The sequence below is a fragment of the Chelonia mydas genome, chromosome 1 (genome assembly GCF_015237465.2).
Source record: "Chelonia mydas isolate rCheMyd1 chromosome 1, rCheMyd1.pri.v2, whole genome shotgun sequence".
Classification (NCBI taxonomy): Eukaryota; Metazoa; Chordata; order Testudines; family Cheloniidae; genus Chelonia; species Chelonia mydas.
Window position 1 is genome coordinate 253,732,766 of NC_057849.1, and position 24,951 is coordinate 253,757,716.

Sequence of the window (24,951 nt, forward strand, 5' to 3'; positions counted from 1 at the left end):
GCACAGTGTGCTTCCCACCATGCCCCCTCCTCAACTCTGATCAGCCCCCTTTTCTCCCTGTCCTCTATTCTAGGGACTACACTTGTGTAGCCCCCTTACATGGAGGGAATTCCCCAGAGTAAAGTTCTGTCCCTTTACACTGCCATGATGACATTGAGGGGCTTCAGCTTAACAGAAAATGAGCCTCACAAAGTTGCATTTGGTAAATACAACAAGGCGAAAGATGGTGTTTAAAGACCCACAGAAAGAAAAACGAGGAAAACGTACACCAACATAGTGTGAATTAAATACGGACAGTTAAACACTAAACAAAGCTAACGTTCCACAAAATCTTACCAGTTCACAGGGAGTCAACAAGTTCCTGGATCCCTCAAGAGCCACCTTCCCCTCTTCTATTGTCTAATCTAGTCAGTCTGGAAGAAGTTCCTTGTAGGAAACTATGGATATCAAATTCAGCCTACTTAAATGGCTGACTTTTGTTCCTGTCTGTACTACACTTTCCAAGTAGTGCTACAGAGACAGATCTTTCTCAAAAAGGGGGCTGGTTGAAAAAAAATGCCTTTCCCACTCTCCTTAACTGTGCTCACTTTGAGTAGTGTGTTCTGTTTCGGTCATCGCACTTCAAGTGTTACATAGGACACAACAAAAACAAGAAAAGATCCAGAGAAGGACAACAAAACAAATTAAAGACAACATAAGTTTTAGGGATATGTGCACCATAGAGGATTGATGCTGTCCAAAAAAAACGTGAGCCCAGTCTTAGATAAGCCTCTCATACTTCTTGCAAAGATTTTAAGCCTAGCAACGATTTAGGGATTGGAGGGTGAGATAGGCTTTTATACTAGAAGAAGATAAAAAACTCAAAGGTGAATCTGAGTGGTATTGTATGTACTGCTTAAGTCAAACTCTGATGTCTAAAACTCGATCAATCAAAAACAGTTATCTGGAAGTCAAATTTGCTCTCCAAAATTTGGAAGCTTTGTGGGACCAGGGCCTCACCATGCACAACTTCTAAAGTCTGCAGGACCACAGCTTCAAAATCTATGAACTTTAAGGAAGCAGAATGGCTCTAACTGCACTCAGGGTTCCTCAACCTAAGTGTAGTCCTTAAAGGTTGCTAGCTAGGCTGCCCTCCCAATTGCCCTAAAGTTGTAGTGTCCCCTTGCACTCTCAGATAACTGGATTGTACTTTACAGGCTATATACAGTACTTTGGGACTATAGTAGGACCTCAGAGTTAAAACTGGACCAGTCAACCACACACCTCATTTAGAACCAGAAGTACACAATCAGGCAGCAGCAGACGCACCCCCCACAAAAAGCAAATACAGTACAGTACTGTGTTAAACAAAGTACTAAAACAATTAAGGGAAAGCAGCATTTTTCTTCTGCATAGTAAAGTTTCAAAGCTGTATTAAGTCAATGTTCAGTTGTAAACTTTACAAAGAACATAACGTTTTGTTCAGCGTTACAAACGTTTCAGAGTTATGTACAACCTCCATTCCTGAGGTGTTTAAAACTCTGAGGTTCTACTGCATTTGAGGTAAAAGTAATTATAGATTGTCTTGAAAACATTAGATTTGTATTGGTAAATGTTGATAAATGTCAATTTCCCTGTACACACAAACCAATGAAGATATATTTCCATCAATAATCAAAATTTACAAATAGGCAAAGTAAGAAAAATCTGCTTGAGAACTTAGAGTTTTCTTTAAGGATATTTGTGTTTGTTTTGACATGTGATGTTGATAATTGTGTTTTTAACAGTTCTAAAGCTTTAACTTTTTGAATCCATGCCTACTGTCATTAAATAATTACTGTTTGACACCCCCCAAAATTTCCCACAACTGTGAACATTTATATGGATCAACTTGGGGAAATGCCTAACACACTATTTTTGCACAAATGAAAATGTAAAAATATAAAAATAGGAAAAAAATTAAAAGTAAACTATTATCCATCAAAATTATTTAAAAAATAAAAATTGAATTTTGCCAAGCCAATTATAGGCAGGGCTAGTACTATTGCCTATCATTAAGGCTGCCCAACACTTCCCATTATCAGGCCCTATCTTCAGTTAATTATAACTTTGCCAAATTAACTATTTGAAGTCTTCCATGCCACATGTCTGCCTCAGGCTGAATATTTTTGAAAGTCTATTCCATTCCTTTGAAAATCCATCCAATCTTGGCCAAATTATAATCCGGGGGGAGGAATCACAGTTTGCACATGCTGGTTTGATAATTCTTAGATTTTAGCAACTAAATTCCAGGAAGATTCCGTCTGCAATAGGCATGCTCCAGCCTGGAGCAGAGCAGGACCTTCACTGCAATGGCAGCTCTCAACTGTTGCAGGCCATATGCTGGGTCTGAGTCCAGCTCTCGGCACCTGAAGAGATAGCAGGGGAGACTGTCGTTCCTGTGTTCTCCTTGACCCTTCTACTGGGCCCAGGCAGAGTGGAGAAGGAAGCTGCCTGATTAGAATGCAGAGGGGGCAAGAGCCAGATCTGCTGGGGGAGAACAAGGGAGTGAGAGTAGATTGGTACAAGGAACTGTGGGATGGCAGACAGAGTTGCGGGGGAAGACTGAGACTGGCTGAGCAAACAGACTAGGACAGGAGTCACAATGAGAGACTGGGGCTGGGAGTCAGGCAAGGAGACTAGGAACCGGAGAAGAGGGGAGACATACTGAAATTGGACAAGGGACCCAGAGAAGGAGATTGGGACTGGAAACCAGTAGGGATGGGGAATGTGGGCTGGTGGGGAAGAGAGCCCCCTGGTGACTGGAAGCGGGGTGGAGAGAGAGAGATTGGATCAAGGAGCCAGGAGGAGGGGAACTGGGACTGGCTGGGCAGCAGGAATTGGGATTAGTAGCCAAGGGTGGGGCAGAGACAGGACTTGGATGTGGACAGGCTGGAGGGGACAAGGTAGAAGGGGTCATGGTTGAGGGAATAAGCAGTAGAATCTGCACCTGCTAGAGCCCTCACCCCTCCAGAGCGTGAAACAGAATCCAAGATTCCTGAGTCCACCATTCCTGTGCTGTCAGCAAATAGCTATGAAACCCACTGGCAAAGCCTGTGTCTCATTTCCCTCTGGGGTTGGTCCACCTACTACTGGTATCAGTTACTCCCTTAGCTCAAGTGGCAGAGGTCTGGATGGTAGATCTAAAGGTTCCAGCGTGATCCATTTTTGCGTCAATATGATCCCACATGATGGAATTTTGCTGGTTTTTTTAAAACCTTCTTTCTCTTTTCTGTGGAAAAAATTGTATGAGATCACGTAGCTAAAGACTGTTTCATAATGCATACTGCACAAGGGGGCCAAATTAAGTTTGCACAAACAAACTTAACCCTGGTATGTCGTGATTTTTGAGTGCTTGACTTTGCAACCTTAATATTGCTCTTTTAACATTGTTTTTGTGTGAAATATTAATATGAATTACATAAACAGACAATTTGGTAAGGCGAAAAGAAATCAGACATTCTGAAAAAGCATACTGTCACTGAACAGGCCTGATATTGTCCCAACTGATTTCTTTTCCATTTATTTGCAAAGTCCATTCAATTCTTTATTTTTCTAAAGGTTTCAATGCTCTTTTTTCTAGAAGAAAACAAGTCAGCATTAGTAGCTCTCGTGTCTGAGAACAACCCTACAGAAACAATATATGCAACTCCCGCTCTCACAAACCACAAACCAACATTCACTAGCAAGCCAAAAAAAAAAAAATCTGCACAGCACAGAGATCATAGATAACCCTACAACAACAAATCAGAGCATTTTCACATAATGTAGATGGAAAATAGATGTAGTACGAAGGTAAGATTTATTTTCAGGTTCCAGAAAAAATGAGAAATAGGGAGAGCACCTGACTACGTTCCTTCTAAATCTATGAGGTTTTTTTAACAAGCAAACTTCTTCCATCTGTGTGCCCCACCATGAAGCCATTTGATTGCTTCTACTCCCTGTACTGAAACCTGAATTCTGTGACCTAAGAAGCCAACTAGTAAATGGTAACGGTGAGGGTAAGAGGAAAGAAAGGAGAATAGAGTATACTACTTTGTTCTACAAATCCACAAATGAACAGATGCATCTCCCACTGAAATTGTCTCCAGAATCTGACGCATGAGCACTATCACTTTACCTGTAAAAGCTAGTTTGAAAATGGAGTTCATCCTCACACAAATGTCTGTTAGCCAGGACATTCTGCCTTCTCATTATTTCCCTCTGGCAGCAGCAGGTCCTGCTTTGCAATAAGTAGATGTCCAATACTAATTCACTGAAATTCCACTCGTCACAAAGAACTCATGTTTTGTTCCCATGGCCAAAAGACATACAGAAGGCACCAAAGCGTCCCTATCCTCAAATGGCTCTTGCTAACTCACCACAGCCCAATGAGCAATACATTTGGATCTTTCATGTTGGGACCACTTCTTGAAGTAATAACAAAAAACAATACTTTGCATTTACATAGCACTTTTAATCTGATAACAATGTGTTTCACCATGAGCCTAAGAACCCCACTCTCCTAATTCGCTATCCTGGGCACCAACCACTAAGTCACCTTTGTCTTCCAAAGTAGAAATGTGCTAAATGAAATAGTTAATTCCTGAGACCAGGAATTGAGCAAATGGTATGGCTGTATCAAATTCCCCTTCCCACCACCTCACTGCTTAGGGATGATTAAATGCAGCGTCTGCCATCCTGAGGCTGCTAAGTGAGTGCCTGGAGCAGTTTGCACTCTGCTCAAATGTGCCTGAAAGTCCTCAACTGGGTGGTGCAGAGAATAGGTCTTTCAGTGCACTTTCTAGGTTCCTATAGGCTCCACTGATTTTTAAGTTCTTCCTCTAAATGCAATAAACACTCTATAAAATATTCCTACACCTAAGGAAACAAACCAAAGGCCCATATACCCAGCAAGTCGGACACTACACCAGGAAAGTGAGCTGAAGACTCATTACTAGATTCCTCTTTGGGACGTTCTGTTGGAAAAATGACCTGCTAGGACTCCTATTCTCACTCACACGTGAGCGCGCGTGTACGCACATACACATCCCTCCACTGCCAACATTGTCTCTGCAGCATTTGAAAAAAGTCCTAGGAGGACAAACCAGGGAAAATGAGGAGAGACAAGGAAATGCCACAGGCACAAAAGCAGTGTATATTTCAATGGGGACCGTTTTCAGGACAAAAAGAAAACCATGAACGTGAGCCCTAGAGACAAGAGAAGCACAAAGGCTTTCAGATAGTCTGTGCACATGGTGAAAGAGACCCCAAACTGAACAGCAGAGAAGAGAGCTTGCCCAGGGGAGATGGAGACGCCAACGCCATACAGCAAAAAGGGTGCGGGCAGGCTAGAGGAGAGAAGTAATATCATCTAGGGAGGGGCGCTTGTGAAGGAACAGGGAGAATTTAGAGCCATTCACCATACAAGAGGGGGGAGAAGAGGTGTTTAAAGGGGGGAAAGAGGGATTTGACAGCTTACAACTCTGGGGGGGGGGGGGCGGGGGGGAATCTCACCACACAGTGTAAGAGAAAGTAGAGTTGTCCTAGGACTGAGTCTTCCTTACAGACAGTTCAGACAAAGGAGGTCCATTTTATCTGGTAAGAGTGGGTTGGGAAAGATAGGAAGAGAGATTGAGGCAAAGGAATGAGATGGGCATACAGAGAGAGGCCTTTAATGAGTCAGAAAGCTGCTCAGATTCAAATACGATCTCCATTTAAGGAGCTCTGGAATTGTTTTCAAAAAAAGCAGAGACTGGGTGAGCAACTTCTGGCTGCAGAGGGCTGTGTCTCAGACTGGCGTGGCGCGGGCCTGGAAAGGAAAGGGTTATAGAAGGGGGAAGGGAAGGAACAATCTCTGGAAAAAATGAGGCCCCTGCTAGTCCATTTTAACAGGAACATAAATTAGTCTCAAACCCACAAACCCCACCACCTCTCTGAGTCCCGGACAGAGCGCAGTGAGTCAAGCCCGTGCCAAGATAAACGGTGCTAGCTGGAGTCTCAGAGGGGTGCTGGGGGGGAGGGGGCATGCTGGCAGAGAATGGAGTGAAGTCACTTCTGATGGTGTCACAAAATGGAGACTAGTAATCTTACAAGGAGATCCAGGACTCACACGAAAAAGAATGCCAGACCCTCAGATGCTACTGCCTATGCTCGCCACAAAATGCAGAGCTGCCACCCCCTACCCCATGACATGCTGAGAGAGAAAAAGGGGCACTGCAGTTCGAAGAAAGCAGCTCTCTTGTGTCTGGCTTTAATTACAGCAAACATCCCCTCCCCCCACCTAGGAACACGAACCGTGAGCAAGCAGCAGCCCAGGTGAAAGGCTCCATCCCTCCAAGCTACAGGGGAGGGGGGGAGCAAACAATGGAACGGGTGATTCATTACAAAGGAATACACTCCAGAATTGCCTGCTGCCACATGGGCTTACCGAACTCCTTAAAGGGACAGCAGCCCCTTTACTCTTTTCCCAGATGTTCAACACCTTCCCCCTCTCTCAGCCCTGATGGGAAACAGATTCTAAGGAAAATGCCAGCACGGCACAGGGCTGTCCAAGAAAGGGAGGGCTTTGTGTTTCACAGAAGCTAGCAATCTTACCATGCACTGCAGAGAGAAAAGCCCTTTAACATATAATCTTTTCCTCTCCACCCAAGACTTTCCCTTTCATCTGCAATTAGCACATGACATACTGGGTCTGGTTTATACTCATTTTCACTGATTAAGGATTAAGGGAATCAGGGCACATTCTGCTAATGAACTGGAGCTTAAATTCTCATTAGCAATCTTGATTTCCTATTTTAAAAGCATACCAGAATCTCCTGTTTCTACCCATTACTATTTCTAGCCCCGATCTCCTCCCATTTTTGTTTTTTTAAATGGCCCTTCATACATCAAATCTCACTCTCGCACTTCCAGGGAGATTGGGGAGCTTGTTCCCTAAAATATAGCAAACCAGACTACACTGTTCTGAGATGTTCCAAAAAGCGGGTGTGCAGCAGACAGTGTGTGTGAATATGACAGCTCTACACAAAGAGACTGCTATAAGTTTAACACAAATCACTTGCTTTTCATACATAAAGGTTCCAAGTCCCACTGGAATAAACAGGGCTTTCACTCACAGGCTTTGAACAGGGTCACTACAATACACAGAACCAGACAACTCAGTAAGAATAACGTGGACGAGGATGTTGTTCTGTATGCCAAGTTATTCTAGACCATAAAAAGAAAAGGAGTACTTGTGGCACCTTAGAGACTAACAAATTTATTTGAGCATAAGCTTTTGTGAGCTACAGCTCACTTCATCGGACTCAGTGAGCTGTAGCTCACGAAAGCTTATGCTCAAATAAATTTGTTAGTCTCTAAGGTGCCACAAGTACTCCTTTTCTTTTTGCAGATACAGACTAACACGGCTGCTACTCTGAAACCTGTCATTCTAGACCATGTAACTCCCCAAACCTGCAGCAAAGTAACATATAGGGCCAGACTTTAAGCAACCCATGCAGTCTCCCTAAAATATGGCAGTACTTAATGGACAAACTTACCCCACAGTTCTTACATTTGAGTAAATCGATACCAATCATTCAGAGACCCTCAGAGAAAGATGAAGCCTGAGCTTTCAGACCCTTCTGGTTATTTTAATTTGGATTTCTCTCATATCAGAACGTAAACATGCAACTTACACCCAGCAAATGTATCCTTGAAATTACACACACTTAAGACATTGTAATTCAAGGTCAACCAAGACTAGTAATTCATGAGTTTGACATCTTCTCCCACACGCCTGTGAATTAATGGTTCTTTGGGAAAAGCAATAGGCCAGACTTCCCCCATCTGGTTTATTAGGGTGTCCCCAGAACCCGTTGATAGGTTTATAATTTTTCTGTTCAACATTGTACAAGAATCCTATCCTTCCAAGCTTCTGCATATCTCTATGCCTACGTTCCGTCTCAGGTTTTCTGGTCATATGCACACACTTACTGTATACACTTGTAATTGGGGGCACACATGCACAACTGTACATACACACACACACAATATAGACACAGACTACGTGCACAATAACTACACACAATAAGGACACATCACATACACACAAACATGGTATCCCCTCTCCCCACACATACACGGAGGAACACAGGCTATGTACATACAACTGTACAATAACTGCACATTCTACAGGCACACTACAGCTACACACAACTGGACACTGACTGCTGAGGCACAGTTTTAGGACCATTCAGTAACTACACGGAGGCAGAAAGTCTCAGGAGATCACTGGAAACCCTGGTCTGAATGAAAGGGCTCACTGTGGAGATGCCGACTATGACAGCGAAAGCAGAAGAGAGGGCTGGGGACTGGGAGCTCTCAAAAATGCCTTAGAGTGGACAGAGACCTTCCTATCTTTTAGCCATTGACAGTCAATGCAAGGCGAGAGAGAATGAAGGGGTCAAAGCTAGTATCACCACTTCTTGTGGCTGTCCCATACTAAGCTAAATATCTATGAAATGTCCCCTTGCGTTGGGACAGGCACAGTCTCAGCAATGTTCATAACAAACATGTATCCAGTTAGAGCTAAGGGGAGCAAAGAATGGATGTGTATATGTGAAACTGGAATGTTTTCCAAATAATGCAAAGCTCCAAAGAAAAACAGTATTTACCAACCCCAGATCTGATGAAAAGTTCCCTCTGCTACACCTCTCCTCCACCCCCACTCCCCTTGGGAATATCCCCCAAAGGTTTCCAGCTCTGCATGGCACTGCAGGGCATTATATAATGTCAAACGGTAAAGGATTCCAGCTCCTGCGATGCCACTTCCTCCCTCCCTCCTCCTCTCCTTACCCTCTCCCTACGGTGGCGACTTGGTGATTCCATGCCAAAAAATCCTAAAACAAGTAGTGGCCTTAAAAGGTGGGCACTGTCCGACTAAATCCCCTCACAGGGTGGGAGAAAGATGATGGCTCCAGACCCTGGGTAAATTCCCTCACAAATGTCAGTTGCCCTCAACACAAGCACGTTCTCCTTCCTAAACTGTAATCCGTCCCATTCCCATTTCTACATCCCTTAAAGAAGGGTCCATCGCTTGGAGGGTAACCAGCAGAGCCACCTGAGGACATGGTGGGAGGGGGATGTTTACCTTTCTGCTTGTCAGAAACAAGCCATTAAAATGCAGATTTAGCCTAGCTTGAAAGAAGATATACATATGCCCCCCCCCCCATGCACTCTGCTCTCTAGAGGGCACTGAAAAGCTAAATTAGTTGTTGAAGACAAGGGGCTTCAAATCCCCTGCCCCGTAAATACGCAGAGGACCCCCATCTGCTGGGGCCTGTGCTGCCAACAGAGCCAAAAAATGAATTGCTCTCCACAAGACACCCCAGCCATTGAGTGAAGGAGTTAAATTCCAGCTCCCAAGCCAAAATAGGAGCGGTGAAAGGGAGTGAGGTCCAGCCCCCTAGTAACCTACTCATGCAAAATCTCCTGTGAACGTGGAAAGCGAAACCCCTCGTTCCATGGCAGTTCTGTGAGAATCCCTCCGTACCTCTGCAGTCCCTCTCCCTCCCTCTCAACATCAAGACAAAGAGGTAGACAAATCCCCACAGGGTCTTTCCTGAGCTGCAGCTGCACAGCACAGGAAACAGGAATCTGCTATGGAGCAGGGGTGGAGGGGGTAGCTGCACACACACATGCAGCTCAATCGTCCTGCAGCTCAGCACACTAAATGCTGCTTTTTCCAGCAGGCGAGAGCTCTGCAGGAAGACTCTTAATTCCCCGCTATTCAGAGTTGCAGGGGGAGACAGAGTAGACAGCAGCAGGGAACACAAACCTTACCTGAGTTACCATTTTCTTTTTCTCCATAAACCAAACCGGAGTAGAGACAAGTGGGAGGAAAAAAACGTTCGAGCCGGATGTGGTAGAACCTCCTTGGCTCTTTGCTTTTCACCCTGCCCTCGTGTGGCTCTTACGAGCTTGTGGGGTTTTCCCTTTCGCCCGTTTTCCTCCCTTTCTTCTCTAATGTTTCTTCCTTTCTTTTCTCTTCCTCTCTGGCTGCCTCTCCCTCTCTCTCTCCCCCCCCCCTCCCCTTCAAGCTCCCTCCCATATCTCAGCCAGATGGCTGATGGAAGCCCCACCCCCGAATGCCTAAGGTAATTAATCAGAGCAGGGTCCCGCCTCCTCCTCCATCCCCGCCTGGCCTGCTGACATATCCAACTCAGAGACACAGAGAGGCCTTTTGGAGGCTGCGCCTCTGAAGCTAGTGTGCGCGCTCTGTGTGTGGGGCTGGGGGAAAGGAGGGGTGTGTGTATATGGGCATGTGTGCGCTCAGCTATTGGGCGGGTGCCCATGTAGGCAAGCGGAGATGCACCAGGGAGGTAGGCTAATCACTGAAACAGAACGAGCCTGAGAACTGCACAGGGTGGTTTTCCCCTCAAGTACAATTTCTCTCACAGTGAAGAGCCCACAGCCCTGAAGGTTACAAATGTTGCAGCTGGCCATATGAAATATTTATTTACAGTCAAGCACATGCCTACAATGTTGTCTCATATTTCTAATGTGCCTAGAAGTTGGTATTTAAGTGGCAAGGATTCCCCACAGTAACCAAGGCACAACTGCCAACACACACACTTCCTGAGGTGTGTCCCCTGTAAGGCCTGCAGAATCCCCATAAACAAATAGGGTAAAGGTGGCATTGAAAACTATCTGATCCTTAAACAATGGGCACATCTGGAAGAAGAGAGAAATCTAGCAGTATGGAAACAAAAAGTATCGTACAGAACAAAACAAATCTTTTTTTCCAATATGACAAAATGTGACCCATGAAAGTGAAACTAAAATACTGTATATCATAGAATCACAGAATATCAGGGTAGGAAGGGACCTCAGGAGGTCATCTAGTCCAACCCCCTGCTCAAAGCAGGACCAACCCCCAACTAAATCACTTGTACCCACGCCCACTTGTATCCATGGTTTCAAACAGCTCCATGTTAGGCCAGGGAACTACCACTTCTATTTCACCAAGCCAACCTGAGTCCTGGATCAAACACAGCCTGGCAATGTGAGATCACATCTGAAAAGCTATTGTTTGACAGTCTGATACTTTTACACAGACCTCCCATCACAGAAATTAAAGTGACTGGATTAGAGATTACACATGAAACTGGATGCAATGCCAAAGAAAAAGTCTGCATTAACAGTATTTCCTTCATACTATGGACATCACTGAATTATTTCCCAGGCTCCTCCATCTATCTTAGGTGTTTATTTGGCCCCCTTAGCCACAGTAGCTGAGTGCCCCACAATTTTTAACATATTAATCCTTCCAACACCCCATGTGAGATACCATAATCCTCATTTTACAGAAAGGGAAGAGAGGCAGAGAGCAATTGATTTGCCCAAGATCACATAGGGAGTCTGTAGCAAACCAAGAATTGAACCTAAGTCTCCCAAATCCCAGATTAGTGTCAACCACTGAACCATCCTTCCTTATCATCGTACCACTTTCACCTCTCCTCAAGAATAAAACCAACAGGGCACCAAATCCCTTCCAAGCCACCATAGGCACCGACTCCATGGGTGCTCCGGGGCTAGAGCACCCACGTGGAAAAAATGGTGGGTGCTGAGCACACACCAGCAGCCTCCCCATCAGCTCCCTTCCACACCTCCAGCGCCTCCCACCTGCTGGTGGGCCCCGCAGATCAGCACCTCCCCCCTTCCTCCCACCCACCACAAACAGCTGTTTGGCAGCATGGAGGGAGGCTGGGAGGGAGAGGGGAGGAGCAAGGACACGCTTGGGGGAGGGGCGGAGTGGGAAGACACAGGGCAGGTGTGGGGCCTTGGGGGAAGGGGTGGCATGGGGGTGGAAAATCGGTGCTTGTGCAAGCCACTCCTTCAAACAAAATATCTTATACCCAAGACCCCATGCACTCTGTGGTAAAATGGGAGCAAATTCCACCGAAACAACCTCTAAATCCTGCAACAATATTTGTTCATTCTTTCATCCCCATCCATTCACGTTCATGCTAACACACAATTATGGCTTACGGTTGGAAAATACTTCTTTCTTTATCCTCCTACACTCTCAGGTGTATAGGGCATCCACCAGTTTCCGCCATTTATTTTGGTCTTCTGCTGGTCTGTTTGGACTTCTGAGTGTCATGTTGATGCATTTGGCTTCTCTCTCTATTGTTCTGCATGTTTCTTTAGATCACTTTTTTCCTCCTTCCAGGCAGCACCTAAATCACCACTTGATGTGGAAGTCATCTCAGTGGCATCCATAAAGCATGTCCTAAATATGTCTATCATCATCTTATTACCACGTTTGATGCTTTAGGTTGGTTTGCTCTGCTCGAGTTGCTTGCAACATCAGAAATTCTTTTCCATTGTACTCTGAAGATCTTCTGCAGGCATTTACTTAGAATGAGTTGATCATCTTATTTTCTCTCTGTTGTAGATTTCCATGACTCTGCTGCATATGGAGGACAGACATGATGCCAGTATTTAAAATTCGTATCGGCGCCCATTATGCTACTTTTCCAAATCTTTTCAAGTTTATGAAAGTTGTTTGCTGCTTTTAAGATTTGTTGTGTCTTCTCTTCCATTAAGCAATGTGTTGAACTAAGCAGGACACTATCATCAGCAAAATGAGGTAATCCAATTGTGCTTTATCACTTGTCTACAAAATTCTTCATTTGCCTTCTGTTGTTACTTTCCTCATGACATAGTCAATGACTAGTGCAAACAGCGTTAACAAAATACACCCTTGCTTTATTCCAGGTGTCACTGCAAACCATTGACTAATGTTACCATCTCTGACTGTACATTCGGCATCATCATATAGATAACTGATTATTCCAATTATTTTTGCTGGTGTTCCCTAATATGCCATAATTCTCCAGACACTGTTTCTGTGTACACTGTCAAAGGCCTTCTGGAAATCTATAAAATTGATCTTAAGAGGTGCTTGCTGCTCCACACTTGGTTTTATAATATGCCTGAAAACAATATGGTCTGTACATGATCTCAATGGTCTAAAACCTGCTTGTTCCTCTATAAATTGGAGATCTATTTGTTCCTTGAAACATTGAAGGATGATGTGGCATGTGATTTTTCCCAGGCATTGAAAGTAATGTGATTCCTGTCCAGATATTGCCATTAGGTAGATCACCCTTCTATGGCAATTTTACTCTGAGGCCTCTCTTCCCCTGAATTGGGGTCTTTTCTTCATTCCATATTCTAGCCAAAAACACAAGTCTAGAGGGTTGTTTCATCACTTGCTTTAAACATCTCTCTTCCAGTATTGTCGTCTGTCTTCTCCAGCTGCTTTCCCATTTTTGAGTTTACTTATGACTTTTCTAATGTCTTCCACTTTAATATCACCTAAATCAATATCAAGCTCCAGTGGTAAATCTTCATCACATATTTCTAGTAGTTCGCTTGGTCTTCATCTGTTTAAAACAACCTGAAAATATTGTGACTATCTTTTCCTTTGTTGTTCTTCTGTACTAAGAGTCTACCTATTTGCGTCTTTCATAGGGCCTCCAGTATTGCTAAATTTTCCTGTTAGCTGTTTGATTGTCTTATACAAGGTAATACAGCCACCTCTTTGGCTAGTATCTTCAGCCTCTCAATATTTTCTATCAGTACATGCCCTGTATCCCTCCTGGCTCTCCTTTCTGTCTCTCATCTAGAATTCTGTATTGTTGCTATTTTATTCCTGGGGGAATTCTGCAACAAAAAATTAAAAATTCTGTGCACAATATTTTAAAATTCTGCATATTGTGTCAAAAACAACACAATATAATCACACCAGTTTCAATTATTTTTGGTCATTTATTTCAAAATACCTGTCAGCAAATATCTGTAACAATACAGACAATAAAAAAAGATTCAGGAACAGTTTATTGACAAATAGATTCCTTAAGCATATTAATACAGAACGCTGAGTAATAATTCATTTAAACTACAATATAGAACCGTATTTCCCACACCACTCAGAAGCAGTGCAAAGGCTTGGGGGAGTCAGGGGTAATGGAGGAGCTGAGGGAGAGGGAAGTAAATTGCTGGGAAGGAGCCCGGGTGTGAACTTGGAGAGATGTTAGGTATGCGTGGGGAAAAGTATGGAACAGAATTTTGGGGGTGGGGAGGGATTATTAGGGAGCTTCCCCCATGCAGACCCTGGCTGACTCCTAGCCTCTCCCATTCAGTCAGGCACATCTGCCCCATCCCCATGTATTCCTGCACCCCCATGTGTCCTTGGACCCCCTGTTCACATGTGTCCCTCCTCCTCCACTCAGACACCCACTCCCCCCATCCCCACGTGTCTCTGTGCCCCCACTCAGCCACTCCCCTGTCCCCATGTGTCTCTGTGCCCCCACTTAGCCACCCCATCCCTATTAGCTCTGCACCCTCTCCCCCATCACCATGTGGCCCTGCACCTCCCTCCCCTCTGTGGCCCTGTGCCTCCACTCCCATTCAGGCCCTGCCCCAGTCTGTCCTCTCCCACTAGCCCTTGTGAGCCCCTGTCTGACCGTCATCCCCAGCACCGCACGCTGTCTGCCTCCCCATAGCCCTTCTCCCAACCTGACCTGACAGGTGCTGCGAAGAAGACTGGCTCTCTCTCTTCCCTAGCTGGCCGGGACCTGCTGCTTTGTTCTATCACCACAGCACCTTCTGGTAGGCAAAAGGCGGAACTGCAGAAGTTATTTTCCGCTGGGAACTGCTGCTGTTCTTGTGCCACAGCGCCCTCCGGTGGTCACAAGATGGACCTACAGCAACATTTCAGCAGAAGCTTTTTTCTGCACGAAAAATTAAAGATATGCACAGCTCATTAATTATGCACACACGGAGTAGCGCAGAATTCCCCCGGGAGCACTATTTCCTTGTCTCTTCACATATCTTAGCATGCATGTGTTTTTGCTTTGTATTACTTTTCTTTTCCACTGCTGCCCATGTAGCATTGCTAATCCATTCTTCACCTTTAGATTTCATTGTCATTAGACAGGTTTCAGAGTAACAGCCGTGTTAGTCTGTATTCGCAAAAAGAAAAGGAGTACTTGTGGCATCTTAGAGACTAACCAATTTATTTGAGCATGAGCTTTCGTGAGCTACAGCATCCGATGAAGTGAGCTGTAGCTCACGAAAGCTCATGCTCAAATAAATTGGTTAGTCTCTAAGGTGCCACAAGTACTCCTTTTCTTATTGTCATTAGAGTTATCTTTGCACTTTCTAGATAGCACAAACTGAAGTTTTCCCACAGAATATCAATTACTTCGTTTTCATCAGTTGATTCCATTAGAACACTGAACCTGTTCTTCACCTCAAGCTTAAAGGCACTTGTTGCATTTGAATCTTTTACCTGTGCACTGTTGATGCATTGTCTTCTTTTAACTTTCTTCATCCTCTAAATTGATCTTCAATTTAGCAATATAAAGCAACTACATTGACCAAAGAGCTGCAAAACTTTCCTAAAATGCAGAAATGATCTATCTGGTTCTTTGTAGTACCATCTGGGGAGTTCCATGTCACTCCATGGATTTCTTTATGAGGAAATATTGTTCCATCTACCATTAGTTATTCACACTGTAGATTTCCATTAATCGTTCACCATTTTGGTTCATGTCCAAACCCCTGCTGCACTTGCCCATAACTTTATTCAACCCATCATTGTTGCTTCCAGCCTTTGCAGAAAAATCACCCATAGATAGTCACTACCATATCATGTTTATCATGGGAAATACTTATTAGAGTAAATTTCATCTATAATTATTTTTGAGGGGATTTTGTTTTTGTCACTGTTATTTCCTATATGTGGCCTGGCTCCATTCCCCTGACCTTGGCTCATACAATGCTGTCCAGGAGCCCAAATTCAGAACCATCTTCAAGTTTACCAGTGAAAGCAGGCACGGGGGGGGGGGGGGGGGGGGGGGGGAATATCTGTAAACTGACCTGCCTCCTTGGCTTTTTAGGTTGCTGCTGCTGCACTGTTCTTCAAGCTGCCTAGCTCACCAGCCTACACTACTTCTGGGTGCTCTGGCTTCCTCACCATCTACTGCTTGCTTGAGTGGAACAGTGCCTGAAGCATGCACTGTAATCCAATTACCTCCCTCTCAGAAATAAAGTTGGAGAGCAAGAGGCAGTAGTTGGCAGGCACATCCTGGCAGGGCAGGGAGGCAGAAAACAACATGTCAGGTGGGGCAGTTGCAGGAAAATGACATCTTGGAAAAGAGCCAAACTCCATGGCTGCAGAACTCTTGAGTCTCAGGGCCCTGACAGAGGTGAATAGGGCAGTTCATGCCTCTCAAAGCTATTGTTTCAGGATGTCTGCAGACTCAAGCATAGCACATTACACTGGTTTATATTTTGTTTGGATTTCCAAAGTTATCTCTGAAACTGTAAAGGCTAGAAACAGACTTTCTTTAAAAGAAAGCTCAGATTGTGAAGCACAATTTTGGCAGTTATCTCTAACCAGACAATTTTAACTAAAATTAGAAACTCAGCCTCAGAATTTAACATTTCAGTATTCAAATATTCCCCAAGTTCTCCACCTCAGGCAGAAGCTTGAGAGAACAGATTGGCTTAAAATGGGCTCTACTGAATCAATAAAAAAAGTATACTCCAAAATCAAAAGTCCTCTACTGAAAGCACCTTGCTGTCAGCCCCCAACATTTAAAAAATGTTAACCTAGGCACTTCAGCTGATTTAAAATATTGTGAAGGGACAGAGAGAGTAAGGCAATTTGTTGGTTAACCAGGCCTCAAAACACATAGGGATTTAAGGGTCAGTATCAACACTCTGAATTGAACCTAGAAGTGAATAAGAAGCCAATGCAGTCTGTGGAGCACTGATATAATATGCTGCCTATGGCAATATCTGCTAAATAAGCAAAAAGGCATATTCAGCACAAGCTACAGTTTCAAAGTGCTTCTGAACAGTAGTCCCATGTACCATATTGCAATCTGGAGATCACAAAAACACGATTATTCAGCCACAGCCATGTCTGAGAGAAACTGTTACATTCAACATGCTAGAGATAAGGACATTTCCAGAGAAACACTGCCACTGCAAATTCTACAAAGGGAATGGGGGTAGACACCACTGACAGGAATAGAAACGAATCCAAATCGACCTCCTACAAATATTAAGAGTACTTGGTTTCCTGTGTACAGTCCTGTGTGTATCACAATTCACCATACATCTGTCCAGAATACTACCCAGAAAACCTAGAGAACAAACCCTGCCCCACAAAGTATAGTCAGCCTCCCAAGCCCAATAGCCAGCTTGACTCATGCATTTACCCTGCTGTAACTCATAAACCCATGATATCTTCTAGTACACTGCAACAGATAAATCACATGTATCGAACAAGTGAGGTGATGGTCATTTTTACAGTCAACTCAGAGACAAACGTTCATGTTGTGGAGCCATTAACACAAAGGGGTGACAGCCCCAATCACTGGGGCAGTGTCATGCCTTTGATCCATTTAGATTTTCACCTTACAAATTCCTAGAGATGTTTGCTAACAAAACCAACCTCTGAAAACAAAGCAACTGCTCATAACCCTGCTGTTCAAGCACTCTGCATCCTGTCACTTCCTTGGTACAACCGCTTTACACATGTGCCAGAACAAGGGGCACACCCATAGTGGTGCCCAACTGCTGCCTTCACCTCTTACCCAAATTAACTCTTCACAAGATAGAGACTCTAATTCCCTTGTTTGGTATACATCCACCCTAATCCACCATCTCTGCTCCGCCCTGACTGAAGAGGAATGCCACCCAAGGGCCAATGCACTCTCTGGTGTGGCAAGAAAGGAAGGTTCTCTTTAGGGGTTTTGACCAATACAAACAAAAACAACATGTCAAATAAGAATCTAGTATAGAATTTCAAAACCTTCGAGAAAGCCGTGGAGGTGAGGATCAGGCACGCTAACATAAGTCATTTCTTCATTGTGCTCTGCTGGAACCAGCAAGGGAGAACTTTGTGTAAGATGAACAAGATCCATGGGATAAGTCGGTTTCGTCCATTCACTCTGGGGACCTGGGTTCAAATACTGCCTTGTAGTCAAGTAAAGTAAGATTGTTGGGCCTCCACCTAGCATCTCATTTGAGCACACCATAGAACGACAAAATAATTTAGCATAATTGGCAGTCAGTCTCTACTTAGGAAAAGCCCCAGGTTGAAACTACTGGGGATGCTGCTAGATGTGATAGAGGTGCACAAGCAGAGCTGTGTGGGAACCTTACATAGCACTTCCCTGCCCTACACCCAGCTCTGTATGATCAGGTCCTTATTTCCTAGTCACCAACTTTATTAAAAATTTAAAAACCGAAACAAAACATATCTGGATACCAGTACTTACAAGTTCTCATCATCTTGTGTGCATCTTGGTGCAAGTATGCACGCAGAACTTCATTCTGGTGTTGGATAAACAGCATTCTAAAGTAACCATGGGGAAATTTAACCTGTCTGTCTCACACAGTGGCTAAACAGACATGCTTTGTTGTCCTACAGGGCCCCGCATCACACCTGGGCATTTCCGCCCATCCTTAAATTCCTTTATAACCTCAATGCACTTGATGACTTCCATCAGCCCATGTCATTCAATTCCAAGGGAAAGAGAGGCTGGGAGGAGAATGATTCAACTGCAGGTGACAAAGGTGAAGTCAGGCATTGAAATTACACTATGAACATTGAACAAATAAAGCAAGGGCTAACCTTTGGTTTGGATAACTGGCTTGCAGTTAAATTAGCCACCATGGTTGAAAGGCTAATACACCATGGGCAGATAGAATCAACTGCTGCTCTCCTTTCACTCCCCATTTCTTTACTTCAAGTGCCCCCAGGGTTAGTTTTAATTTTGCTTTGCTATCCCTGTAATTCTCCCTTGGTGGTGTCGAAAGAGAGCACACTCTTCGATTTTAACATCCCATTATGTACATTTCTGTGCTGGCTCAAACTGAGATGGAACAAACCTGCCAGCTGGACCAGAGCCAGATAAAAAGTTTCAAGTGCAAAGAACCACATTTATCAGGGACAAATCTTAACAACCAAGAGACACACTTCTGGTGGCGGATTCTTTTCACGTAGCGTAATAAGAACCCCAATGCAAAATAACCTAACAAAACACTGACTATTCAGTGGCCATTTGGGCATTCTCAGGGCACAGAATCTTCGCCCAATGTTTCTTTATTTTGTTTGTTTGTTAAATTTTGTGGACGAGTTTAGTGCTTGTGAAAATGAAGGGCTGCTGGAGCTGGCTAGATAGGCATGATGCAGAGTATACCATTCTCCACATAGCTGTGCCAGAAGCACCTCAGTTCTGACCTGTTGCTTCAGACCTCTTCAGGCACACCACAGGTCTGAGTACTCATTGATATTCCGGGCCCAGGCTCTCCTCTGAACACAGGCCAGCAAGCCTGTTTTAAAGTGGACAAATGTCCACTAAGTACTAGCCTGAAACCATCAAGTCATCACACCTACAGCCTAATGCAGACTTTAACACAGATCTTCAGAAGTGAAAGGCAAATGCTCCACAAAACCTAACAAAATCTAGTTAGTTACAAGTGAGGGGCGGGAGAAGCAGCTCCCTCCGCTGCTTGCCATCTCTGAAATGGACTGCCCCCAGATGATGCAATGAGTCACCCAATAAGAAAGAGACTCAGTTCACAGAGCATGAAGGTTTTATCAATTCAAAACCATTTCCCACCCTTCTTGAAAAAATAATAATCCAGGAAACTGCATCTGGAACAACTGAATCTCCAAAGTTTAATGCTAAACCCCTCAATAGGACCCCCAAGCAGTAAAGCTCACAGTTCCTGCTACAGCAAAGCTCAGTATAGAGCCCCTGAAAAGCTGAGGCCTGATCAGTATCACGTGGAGGAGCAGAGCTTAGAAGGCTATCACCCTTCCATAAAACACACACCTAAGCATATTTTAGGAATAAATGGAAATGACGACGAGGCTATTAATTTGCAACTGTTCTTTTGCTTACCTGGACAACTGGGTATTGATAATCCATACAATACACACCATACATAGCCAAAGATTCTCCAATTAAAGACCAGCTAGGCAGAGAACTGGAAGCTCCAAATCTGCGTCTCCGTCTTACAGTCTTATGCAAAGGACTCTGGCAGCACTGTGCAATGCCTGGCTCAGGACTCTGGGTCTACTCAGGTTGATACTGGCTCAGCTGAAAATGAAAAGGAGCTGCCTGATTCAGTTCAGATCAGCCCCCCTTCTCTCCTCTCCAGTGGTATCCAGCACTGCAGAGCCAAAGTGCACGGGGTAGAGAGGAGGCTACTAAATTGGGATTCCTGAACTGAAAACTGAATCCTCAGCTGACAACTCTCCTGCAACTCAAGAGGGGAACATAGGCACTTCGCAGTAACAGACAGAGATGGGAGGAAGCAAGCAGCATTTAGGAAAGGGCATAAGTTCTGGGCTTTAGGTGCGTCAGAAGGAAAACTCCCAATCCAGGACAGGGAAAAGCATATGGGACCGTTTCTCCCCCTATTCAGAGATCCTTCTTAGCGTCCTAGGCAGGGACAGGTGCTGGGATTAGCACAGCAAAACTCTTTGGTGATGCAGAAGGGGGGAGAAGAGAGAAGCCACATTGATATCTGCAGTGAAGGGATTTCTTTCATGGCAGAATACATGCTTGTATCGTTTAACACCTCTCTCTCTGCATTAACCCAGGCAGAGACAGCTGCCGGAACCAGCACTGGGGTGGGGCGTGCGTGAAGGGAATGGGGCCCCAGCTCTGGGGCAACATGAATCCACTGAGAGGCCTTGAAACATGCCGGATGCACGCTCTCAGCTGTTCCAATCAAACTTAGGAGGATTAACTCTGGCTGTCAGCAAAGGGGATAGTGAGGGGTGGGGAAGGCGGCTAGGTCTGGAAACCCAGTTGCTCTTCCCGTTTTAGGAAACTCCCTTGTACTTTTCCAAACGCACACACATTCCTACAAAAGGATACTGGATGTGTAACTGACATGGACAGATGCAGGGTTAATCTGACAAAGGCCAGCAGGTTCAGAAGTTCCTTTTAGAGCCCTGGATGCCATATGTGTTATCTGTAACCTGAGAACTGACCAGTGATTTAGAAGACAGAACATGGCCTGAAAGGGAGTGGGGAGGGCGAGAGAGAGAGAGAGAGAGAGAGAGAGAGAGAGAGAGAGAAGGGGACAACTCCAGCAACAAAATACATGAAATGTCACTGGATTCTACTCCAAAGTAACTAATCTCAATTTCACACATGAACCCAATGGTTCAAACATTTGTTTAACACTTAGGAAATAGTGAACAATTCCAAACTCCTCTTTGACGCCATGAACCCTCAGCCTGAGAGGTCAGTAATAGTATCCCTGACCTTGGAGTTTCAAAAAAATGAGACAAAGCTGTGGTGATCAAAAGCAGTGTCTACCTCAATTCCCCCTACTGTTTTAACTGGCTATGGATTTTTTTCTACACTTCTGATCTTGAACTCTTATGAAGCGTTTCTGTGCACTGTTAAATAACTGCTATGTCCTACCTCTAAGGTGGCTGCATTTCCGTGATCAGTGAAACGATTTCTGCATGATAGTATTCAAACTAGTGACCACTATAGTTAAGGATTAGAATGCATTGCTTTATCCCCCGTCCTACTCTGTGTTTCAAATATCTTAATTTACCCGCAAAAACCTCAATTCAACAGATGAAGCTATAAACTTTGTATCTAGCATATCAATAACCCTTCTTGCAAAGCAAAAATCAAGCTAAGTTTGAAGAAAATTGACTTATTACTTTGAAAGTTATAAAGGCTTAAAATACCTGATTTATACAGCACAATTTATGTGCGTGGTGCTTTATAAACTGGACACTTTGAACATATCTACGCAGAAAAACATTTTTCATTCAGTATTTAAGTGCACCTTAATCTGAAAGTGCCATAGAACGATGGGTGCCCTCACACATTTGAGAAGTGCTTCAGCTTTAAAGCACAGGGGACTTATTTACACTATACCTTTTTGTCAGTTTCCCACTGTTGCTACCACAAGTGCAGCTCCACTCGTGGTGGTGGTGGGGCTGACACAGCTTCTGCAGCTACTGGCATTTTAAGCCTCATGTTGCCTAAACCACACACAGAACTTCTACACAACACAGTGCTTAAAATAGTGGCAGCCTCTTCGACACTTGTGCTCCCACTGCTGCTACCACCAATGGAGCTTAACTAGTGGTAGCAATAGTGGGTCATTTTTTTTTTTTAAACTAAAAAAAGACCTAGGCTACATTACATTTAAGAATTTCACCAAAAGCATAACCTTAAAGTATTTTAGTGCTGAAGGGATGCCATCGACATTATCATTATTATTTATATTCCATTAGCCTGTAGAGGCCCCATTGTGCTAGGCATCATACAGCGTAAGAGACCATCCTTGCCCCCAGAAACTTACGACATGGGTCAGGAAAAGGAACAGAACCCACAATAAAATAAAATAAAATTCCATTTTTAAAATGAGTTAAAAGCAGCTTCAGGTATTACACCTGCCCCCGAGTGCCCCACTCCACAAATTCTGGTGGTTATATGATCACATTGTCCTACTTTTAAAAAATGTTTCTATCCCCATAATTGCTGTGTGAAAAGACTTACATAACAACAGAGAAACCAGCTGGTTTTACAGGGGGAAACAGTGAAACTTACTATCCATAAAATGCTGTGAAATGGAGAAAGAAAACAAAAATGAAAAAATAGAGGAAATTTTTTTTTTTATCCTCAGTATTACTTGAACTATACTAGGTAAATAACTCCAGACAGAAGTGCAATGTTTTAAAGTTGATATCTTTTTATGCACTTAGGCTTGCTAGCATTAATTCACTTCAGTGATGAAGTGGTTCCCCTCCACCCTCAGAAAAGTACAGTTAAATTACAAACCTGTTTTCAGATCACTGCACCAAGCCACTATTCTCATGCACAAAAAAGTAAAAATATGCACTGTTTATTGACCAGTATCGAGCTACATGGACTCCCATTCTAGAAAATGCTGTTATTATAGGGCTATTCATCATGGCTGGCTTGTTACTGTAGAGTTGCTTGTGAGCACTGGGCCAGTGGCACAGACCTTTACTGGGGGAGATGGCAGAGGGAGTTTGTTAAATGTTGTGCCTCCTAATACCAAAAATTACACTTCGCACTTTGAGAAGAGAGAGAGGCTCCAACTACATTACCATGTGACACGCTAGGAAATGAGAGAGAGAAAGTTTTAAAAATTCCGCTAACACGATTCATGACACTGGTGTGGGTAGGTAACTACTCTGGCCCTTATCCTGCAAACTCTTTGTAAGGGAGTAACTAAGATGATGAGTACTTCCTATGGGTTACTCACAGGTGCAAGTGCTTTCAGGACTGCAGACTATTTTTAGAAACTGTGAGACCAGGGCCCTCTCTACACTGGTCAACAATAGGTCATTTTCTGATACACAGTCAAATCAGATCTCTCCCCTTCCCCAAAACTGGGCTGCTGGAGTCAGCATGGCCAGACTGTTTTCAGCACTGGCTACGGAAAGCATGCTAACTCAAAAGTACAAACCAGCATAAGTTAGTTATTACTGTATCAACACTTCTGGCACAATCATAGTACCTGAAATCATTTCCTACAGAAGTTTTTAAAATAGCTTCCTAACACTGCATAGACATGGCCAGAGAGACAGAGTGCATACAGCATCTGGGGTTTTTTCTGTGTTGCACAATGATCACTCCGTACTGATCTTTACTTAGTAAATTACATCAACACACCAACTGTTTCACAGTAAACAGAATTTAATCTTATGTCTTATGCTAAATTCTTTCCTCTGGAGATAGCAGAATAATCCTTAGGCTCATCTTGTATTCCCACTACTGACACTCTCCCCTCCACATATTCTAACTATGTTCATGTTCCCTTCATCCCAGGAGGACTGGCTGGTGCACTTGCTCACACCCACCCAAACTGGCATCTTTAATAACTACACAATTGCTGCACCTGCTAAACTGGGTCATGAGAGCTCCAGTGAGGAGTTCGGAATATGTTTATGCTTTTTAAAGACTAGGGCAAGGTAAGAAACAAGCTAGCAAGCAAGGATGCATTTTCTGGTGTGGTATGTACCCATTTCCACAGCAGCTAAATAGACCAAGGGGCCTAGTCAGCTCTTACAAGTGTTAGACAAACTGACTGGGAATAACATTTCCAGATAGCACCTTATCTAGACATTGTACGTGCCATTCCGTATCAATGCAAATTATATGGCCTGTGCGTGAAGGTGGCTTTTGCTAGGCCAGAAGGTGACTTAGTGAACTCATACCAGGACTACACCTCATTTGTAGTGCAGGGCTCCATCTCCTGGGCTAGCAACATACTCACTAGACTGCTGGGTGGGAAAAGGAAAAACATTTTCTCAAAAATTGTTATGAATTTTTCTCCTCCCAATTTTGTCAAAAACTCTTTTTGATGAAAATCTCCTAGCCAGCTTTAGTATCCACTAAAAACTGGAGCAATTAAGGTAAGCCTGACTGTATCTGGCCCTTGGGATCATCATACACTAAAGTGGAGAGGATATCAACTGAACTACAGCATACATCAGGAGGTGCTCAGTAGTACACTGCAGGGCGCAGAGCTCAATGCTGAGTGCTCTATGAGGGAATAAAGTGTATTAGGGTATAAGCTTTTTTTCACCTTTAGAGATCTAGAAACGTTAGATATCTCCTTTGGGCACAAGAGCAAGAAGATTGGGCAGTCTCAACAAAGCGCATAGTGGACAGTTTATCTATTGCACAAAACCACCACATAATTTGGCACGATGGGCAAGTCAGGAATCAGGTATACTAGCAGAACTATAAGGGAGAAGCTTGCATAGTACCTACCTGGCCTGAGCTATGCCTGACTAGCCAATGCTACTGACACCTCAATGTTCACAAGCCTTAAATACACTCAAGACATCTGAAAAGTTAT

The 24,951-nt window shown here is 43.9% G+C and overlaps 1 protein-coding gene across 15 annotated transcripts in view; it reads right to left on the reverse strand.

Annotated features, from left to right (window-relative positions):
- Nucleotides 1-24,951, reverse strand: part of RBFOX2 (RNA binding fox-1 homolog 2) — a 251,317-nt gene that overhangs the window by 106,502 nt on the left and 119,864 nt on the right. For 3 of the 15 annotated variants that reach the window (XM_043542679.1, XM_043542670.1, XM_007062651.4), the window contains exon 1: nt 9,823-10,245. The exons of 11 other annotated variants lie outside the window; for them this stretch is intronic. In XM_043542679.1, the coding sequence (XP_043398614.1) occupies nt 9,823-9,849 (27 nt within the window). In that variant the 5' untranslated portion in view covers nt 9,850-10,245. Of the gene's footprint in view, nt 1-9,457; nt 9,556-9,822; nt 10,246-24,951 lie in introns of those variants that run through there. One more of the 15 variants, XM_037880698.2, reaches the window with a different exon arrangement.